General features: G+C 47.7%; 1 protein-coding gene across 1 annotated transcript in view; it reads left to right on the top strand.

Annotated features, from left to right (window-relative positions):
• slc13a4 (solute carrier family 13 member 4) overlaps positions 1-7500 on the top strand; it is a gene marked incomplete at both ends in the record, with an annotated part of 16771 nt that overhangs the window by 914 nt on the left and 8357 nt on the right. Inside the window, 5 exons of the mRNA XM_079734932.1 lie at positions 4369-4497; positions 6043-6179; positions 6693-6871; positions 7171-7234; positions 7464-7500. The exon at positions 7464-7500 is cut by the window's right edge and continues 24 nt beyond it. Coding sequence (XP_079591058.1) covers positions 4369-4497; positions 6043-6179; positions 6693-6871; positions 7171-7234; positions 7464-7500 — 546 coding nt within the window. The remainder of the gene's footprint in view (positions 1-4368; positions 4498-6042; positions 6180-6692; positions 6872-7170; positions 7235-7463) is intronic.

The following is a 7500-nucleotide window of genomic DNA, read 5'->3' as shown; positions in this document are numbered from 1 at the left end:
AACCAATCAGGGTTTTGGCACCGGGTGCTGTTATTGTGAAACACACGCAGCCCTACAGGGACCCCACGCTGCTGCAGGGGGCCACACGCTGCCTCGGGAATGTGTCCTCGTGACCAGAGGGGAGTCGCGTGCAGAGTAGGTGACGCCTCGTGGGTTTGGAGCGGTACTGGGCCCAGCTGCAGCAGAACAGAACATCTGCTGGATATGTTCTGCACAGTCGTGTGTGTGCGCGTCTATGTCTGTGTGGGTTTGTGCACACAAGCGTGCCCGTTTGTGAGTGCAAGACAGAGAGAGAAAGACGTTAGGGGATTGATATTCCTAGGGGTTGAAGGTTAAAGGATTCTTAACAGGCTACTAATCATGTCCATTTCCCCCCCCCCCCTCCCCCTCCCCTCTAGACACGCACACACACTCATGAGTCAATCATCCACACGCTTCTAGACAGATCAGTTTGGATGAGTGGGCTCGAGACGGAATTCACATATAGATCTGGCCACCACAGTCATGTGACGTTGAACCCGCCATGGTGCACGTGAGGGGTTACTGAGTCTGCAGACCCCAGGCTTCAGTCCAGAGGGGACTGAAGACATTTGGGTCCATGCCCTTCAATGTTGGAGCAGACAAATCTTTAGCAGTTGTTGATTGGCCGTCCAGTCACTATTGGTTCACCTCTTCTAGATGAAAATTTTGTACTTTATTTTCTTTATTTTTTTGATATTATCAAAATGAGAATTATCTCAACCTTTAAAACAGACTCCTGTCTGTTTGCTGCTGCTGTTGTTGTTGAAAAGTTGAACTTGTTTATTATGGGATGTTAAAATTCAGATGTCCAGTGAGAATGTCCCAGGCACCCTGCTGGGTCAGTACTTAGAAAGTCCTAAGAAGTTCCCAGTGGGACTGGAACAAACACACTGGTGCTGCTGGTGTCAAAGGGTGTTTGTGTGTGTGTGTGTGTGTGTGTGTGTGTGTGTGTGTGTGTGTGTGTGTGTGTGTGTGTGTGTGTGTGTGTGTGTGTGTGTGTGTTTGTGTGTGTGTGAGAGAGTTTGTTTGTGTTCAGTTTACATGAACACTAACCAATATATATATATATATATATATATATATATATATATTCATATATTCATATATATTTACAAATTAAATGACAAAAATAGTTTAAGTAAAGGCTTATTATTAATCATCTAAAACCCATGACAAAACAGAATCTTTCCCTCGTCTATCTCCACCATCTGACCTACAGAATCCACCTTTGAGCAACTATCAACCGGGTCTGTCCTATCTTGCTCTTACCTAATCTTCCATTAAAAAGAAGTTACAGATTCTTTTAAAATAGCAAGTCAATATTAAAGGTAAAGGTCAGGGTAAACATGCTAGGAGCCTTTAGCCTGTCAGAGTCTCAGTGTTCTTCAGATAATCTTTCATCCCCTCATTTCGGCTGAGAGCCTCACTGTCTCTTGTCTCTGGTCACAAGTCTGCTCTGAGAACATACTTTGCGACGTGATAAGGAGCCATTATCCCTCACACTCAACGGGAAATGAGCGCGTTAGCCTAGCAAGGGCCGTCGATGAAGCACAACGACACACGCTTACAGCTACAGAGATAGCCACCGTCAAAGTGTGTTTTGTTTGTTCTTCGCCACTGTCAACGCTGATGAAGGCACCGTGATAGTACTTTACAGTGTACTAAGATGTCTTTTTAAGCGACTCGTTAAGTCAATCAAACGATCAATTGTTGGCTGATGGGAGATTATCTCCACGCAGTGATGGAATCCCCCCACCAGAACAACACTTAGCCTGTAGCAATGGGCTGAAACTGGCTGATTGTTGCCCGAGATATTTGGAGAGGCTGACAGCTGCGTCATTCTTTTCTTCAGCGTGTTCCTGGAAGATAACAGACACACCTAAATGAGTACCTAAATAGAAACTGTGTACAAAATCAGTGCTTGAGAACTTCTCCGAGATGAGTGGATAAAGGCTTCATTCGGTCGAGACTCGTTTCTCTGTGTCCGCCTTGTGTGGGACATGTTTGGTGTGTGCCGCGAAGCCGAGCCAAACACCCACACACACTCACTCACTCACTCACTCACTCACTCACTCACTCACTCACTCACTCACTCACTCACCAACTCACTCACTCACTCACGCACTCACTCACTCACTCACTCACTCACTCACTCACTCACTACCTCACTCACTCACTCACTCACTCACTCACTCACTCACTCACTCACTCACTCACTCACTCACTCGCTCACTCACTCATCCGGTCCCAGAAGCCCACCTCACTATTTATCAAACCCTGGCTACGGCCCTGACAGTATGTGTTCAAAGGTACCGCTCCCCCCCTGGTTCGCTGACCCGGGCTCGGAGGTGTTTGAGGACAATACCCCGCGTGTGTCCGCAGATTCCTCAGCCAGGTGAGAGTCTGAGGGAACGACCTCCGCCCCCTGTTCCCCCCTGTTCTCCCCTGTAATCCCCCCCGTTCTAATGCAGGCTAAGGGGCCCTCAGAGCCACAGCACACTCGGGCAATTATGAATCATTTTGCTAAACTCCTGCTGACCAAAGTATTTAATGTCACTGAGTTATCCAAAACGACAACACTGGCCCGAGAAAGTAAGAATGTTTCGGAGGTTCACGCATCCCGTTAAACAGCATGGCTCATCAGAGGAGCTTGCTGTGCCGCCCTCAGACGAAAGGTTCTGGGTTTGAACCCCGATGGCCACACTCTACCAGGAGGAATCCTGGAGCAGTATTCCGTAATATAACACCTTACTCGCTTGTGAGTGACACTTATCTATTTTTATTCCATTACCATCCACTGCACGTCATGACAAATTGATCTGTATTGTAAAGCAGTGTCCACGACACAAATAAATCAATGAAAATCATAAATATTTCAAGGGGATAGCGCCATGAAAAAGATTCAGCAATATGAGCTCCGTTCCCGGGAAATTACTTTGTAAAAGTCGCACCATTGAAAACCTTGATCCAGGATCTTTGTTCCCATTGGTCCAATTCAGAACATGATGTCACTGCTGTTTGGCACAAAAAGGATTACATTCGGACAGTGGTTTTAGCACAACCCTCGTCTGAAGCAATGTGACGGATCCTGTATCAAGTCCTTTTCTGCTGTGAACTGATTTTAACACAATGCTAACCGCCAAAGCCACATGCTAGCTCCCATCCATGTTGGTTCAACGGTAACGCTAACATTGTATCATGCTAGCACCGTACCGATTGTGAGTCATGTGACGGCCATGCTAATACCCTCGCAGCCCAGTGCCCTGGCCATAATATTACTCACGATATTTCCCAGCACAAAGTCCAGGGTATCAGCGGATCAGGTCCTCATTGTAGGCCTGAACAGAACCGTGGGTCAAGCAGGTTATGAAATGGACATGGATGGTGTTGTGTAAGGAGCCACAACACCCAGGGTTAAGAGGGACTTTGGAGCTTATAAGACTGATAAAACATCATTGGATGGTTCTCGGGAGAATGTTTAAAGCTTTAAGTGAACCCTAATCCTAAATTCCTTGTGTTAAATATACCCGCTTCTTAAAAACTGAAGCCAGGTATATTTGACACAACCCCTCTTCTTTATGAATGCGATAATCCCTCTGCGAAATTCTGTTGGGATGTCCTTGCTCTGTGGTTTGAATTAAAGCACAAAGGACACTGAAGTGGGAGGTCATTGGGTGTTTTTAAGAACCATCCTGAATCCCTTCCTACGGGTGAGGTCATGAAAGATGTATGAGTCTCTTGGTGGTTTTCAGGAGGCCTCACATCACATGGTTGGTCTTTGGTTGTTATGGTTACCTTACGGCTGTTGAGACAGAAAGACTCAAGGAACCTAAGCTATTGTGTGTGTGTGTGTGTGTGTGTGTGTGCGTGTGCGTGCGTGCGTGCGTGCGTGCGTGCGTGCGTGTTGTACAATGGTAGTGTACCTTTGCCAAATTGCAAATTTCAATCAGCAAAAATGCTAACTAGAATTCATACGACAAAAACATCCTCAATAATACAAAACCTTGAAGCGCTTTACAATGCTGCCTGACATTCACCGATTCACACACCGACATTCACCGAGTCAACGCAGGGCGACAGCCAGCTCGTCGGGAGCAGTTAGGGTGAGGTGTCTTGCTCAGGGACACCTCGACACTCAACACCTCGAGGAGCCAGGGATCGAGCTAGCAACCTTCCAGCTACCGTTTTATTTTTTCTCTTTCTTCTGACAAATGTACTTAGTGTAAGTCGCTTTGGAAAGAAGTGTCTGCTAAATGTCCCAAATGTAAATGAGATGTAAATGTCCTGAAGCTCTCTGGGATGTCCTGACTCAGTGTGTGTTTGTGTCCATCACCCCCCCCCCCCCAGGAAGCATGCTGCGCCTACGTCCTGATCGTCACGGCGATCTACTGGGTGTCAGAGGCCGTCCCGCTGGGGGCCGCTGCCCTGGTCCCGGCCTTCCTCTACCCCCTGTTCGGGGTGCTCAAGTCCAGCGAGGTGAGACCGTCAGTCTGGGGGGGGGGGGGTGGTATCTCACTCTCTCTTGCTCTATCTTGATATCGCTGTGTCTTTCTCTCTCTCTCTCCCTCTCTCTCTCTCTCTGTCTTGCTCTCTCTGTCTCTCTCTCTCGCTCTCTCTGTCTCTCTCTCTCTCTCTCTCTCTCTGTCTTGCTCTCTCTGTCTCTCTCTCTCGCTCTCTCTGTCTCGCTCTCTCTGTCTCTCTCTCTCTCTCTCTCTCTCTCTCTCTCTCTCTCTCTCGCTCCCCATCCATCCATTCATTAAACAGTGTGCTTTCATCAAGGTTAACGTAGCACTACCCAGGAAGAGTCTGTACTGGCTTAGCCAATCAGCAGCCACCAGAGGTAACTAATGCTGAAGGCAGATGGCTCGCTGTGTGTGTGGGGGGGGGGACATTTAGTTCCTAAACACAGAAATTCCCAGCTGTCTCAGTGGTCTGTGTTTAACTCCCAGTTAGCCACAGCTGAACACCAAAGGAAGCAGTGAACAGGTCTGTGGATGTGGGGTAGAGGGGAGAGTGTTAATGTGCTCCCAGTCATGTGGCCTCATTACCGTATGACTTCAGAGAGGTCAGAGGAAAGTGGGTGAAGTCTAGTCTGCTGTCTGGAGGTTGATCCAATACTGCTACAGGGGTCTGACAATCTCACACCTGTGTGTGTGTGTGTGTGTGTGTGTGTGTGTGTGTGTGCGTGTGTGTGCAGGAGAGTCTGTGTGCATGTCTGTGTGTGTCTGTGTGTGTGTATGTGTGTGTGTGTGTACGTGTCCAGCAATAAGTGTTATTATTTCTGAATAACACTGTTGCTTTGAATTACAGACCGTTGCTATGGAAGCTATTTACGAGTAGTACGAAGAGTTGAATCTAACGATACATTTTCTAACGTATTGTTAAATTAATACAAACTTCTTTTTGTTTTTTTTGTGTGAAATTAATGATTTCTTTAGTAAGTTGTCATATAATAAGCAATATAATGTTAACAATATAGACCTGCTTACTGTACATCATCCCTAACTTATGTAATTCGTTTCTATAGCTAGCATTTTAGCCGAGCAAGTTCTTGTCGTTTTTGTTTTGGTTTGTTTTTTCAATATGCAACTTTTATGTAACTTCGGGTTTCATAAGGGGAGACCCCTGTCATGTGCCCCGACCCCATTGTGGGGGGGCTGAGAGATCAGTCCGTGTGGGGCTAAGCCTCTTGTGATGGAGTTTAGTCACTAAGCCCTCCCAAATAGAGACTTAGGCAATGCTTCACACTTAGCGGCCCCTGATTTAACCCACTTCCTGTTTACTGACCGGCACTGGGCCATCTCAAGACCTCTCCCTCTGTCTCTCCCTCTGTCTCTCCCTCGCTCTCTCTCTCTCTGTCTCTCCCTCTGTCTCTCCCTCTGTCTCTCCCTCTGTCTCTCCCTCGCTCTCTCTTTCTCTGTATTTGTCGTATCTGTAATAACTGCCTCCTGGGTGTGTACCCCTGATTAATGTGTGTGTGTGTGTGTGTGTGTGTGTGTGTGTGTGTGCGTGTGTGTGCAGGTGGCAGCGGAGTACTGTAAGGACACCACCCTGCTGCTGATGGGGGTGATCTGTCTGGCCGCCTCCATCGAGAAGTGGAACCTCCACAAGCGCATCGCCCTGCGCATGGTGATGATCGCCGGGGCCAAGCCCGGGATGTGAGGACGGCACGCACGCACACACACACACACACACACACACACGCAGGCGCACGCACGGACGCACGCACACACACACACACACACACATGCATACACACACGCACACACACAGACGCACACACACACATATTCACACGCATACACACACTGAAATACACGCACGCACGCATGCACACATTCTCCTAGATACAGGGTGTTCTCTCATAGATTGATGCTGTTGAAATAAACAAATATTGAGTCTCTCTTTCCCCATCTCTCCCCGTCTCTTTCTCACTCTCTCCCTTTCTCTCTCTGTCTCTCCCCCATACCTTTCACTCTCTCTCTCTCTCTCTCTCTGTCTCTCCCCTCCCTCTCTCCCTCCCCAATCTCTCTCCCTCTTCCTTTCTCTTCCTCTCTCGCTGTCTCTCTCTCTCTCCCCCCCCTTCACTCTTTCCCTATGTTTCACTCCCCTCATCTCTCTCTCTTCCCATCTCTTCCCTCCCCCCCCCCCCTCTCCCCTCCCTCCCCCAGGCTGGTCCTAGGGTTCATGTGCTGCACGGTCTTCCTCTCCATGTGGCTGAGTAACACCTCCACCACGGCCATGGTGATGCCCATCGCCGAGGCCGTCCTGCAGCAGCTGATTGGCACCGGCCTGGCCGACGCCCACCTGGACTCGGAGGAGACGGGCGACGCCCCCTACGAGGACAGCGGTACGGGCGGCCCTTTTCAGCGCCTGAATAAAAATAAAAACATTTTTAGGAAAAGATGATAAAATACGATTAATTACTAATTAATGAATCAAGAATATTTGTTGAAAATGATTGGTTCGCCAAGCGGCAAATCAATAATTAAAATTTAAAATGTAAACATTTATTGAATTGATGAATTGATCCTTTAAAGAGATGAATTACACAAACGTGTATAATGCTGTTATATATGTTAAGGTTTTTATGGGCTGGACGGCTCTCTCTCCTCCACACAATGTTTGATTCTCTGTTCTCTCTGTTAGCCGCCTCAGGCAAAGAAGAAAAGATTGACAAGAATCAGCTGGAGATACTGTACGGCGGCGACAGGTCAGTCTGTGTGTGTATGTGTGTGTGTGACTGTGTCTGTTTGTGTTTGAGTATGTGTGTTTTGTTTGGGATTTATCGTGTGTCAGCGAGTCAAAATCTGTGGTCATTGGGTCTAATGTGTCTTCTCAAAAGATTCCGTTCCATACATATTATAATTTCCTCGTGATGATTATTAACAATCCTCTCTTGTCTGTCTGTCTGCCTGTCTGTCTGTCTGTCTGTAACTCAGTGATGGTGCCAGACATGACCTCTCTTCCCTGACGGAG

This window comes from Pollachius pollachius (genome assembly GCF_949987615.1).
Source record: "Pollachius pollachius genome assembly, chromosome: 4".
NCBI classification, from domain to species: domain Eukaryota; kingdom Metazoa; phylum Chordata; class Actinopteri; order Gadiformes; family Gadidae; genus Pollachius; species Pollachius pollachius.
This window is presented reverse-complemented; position numbering and strand designations above follow the sequence as displayed.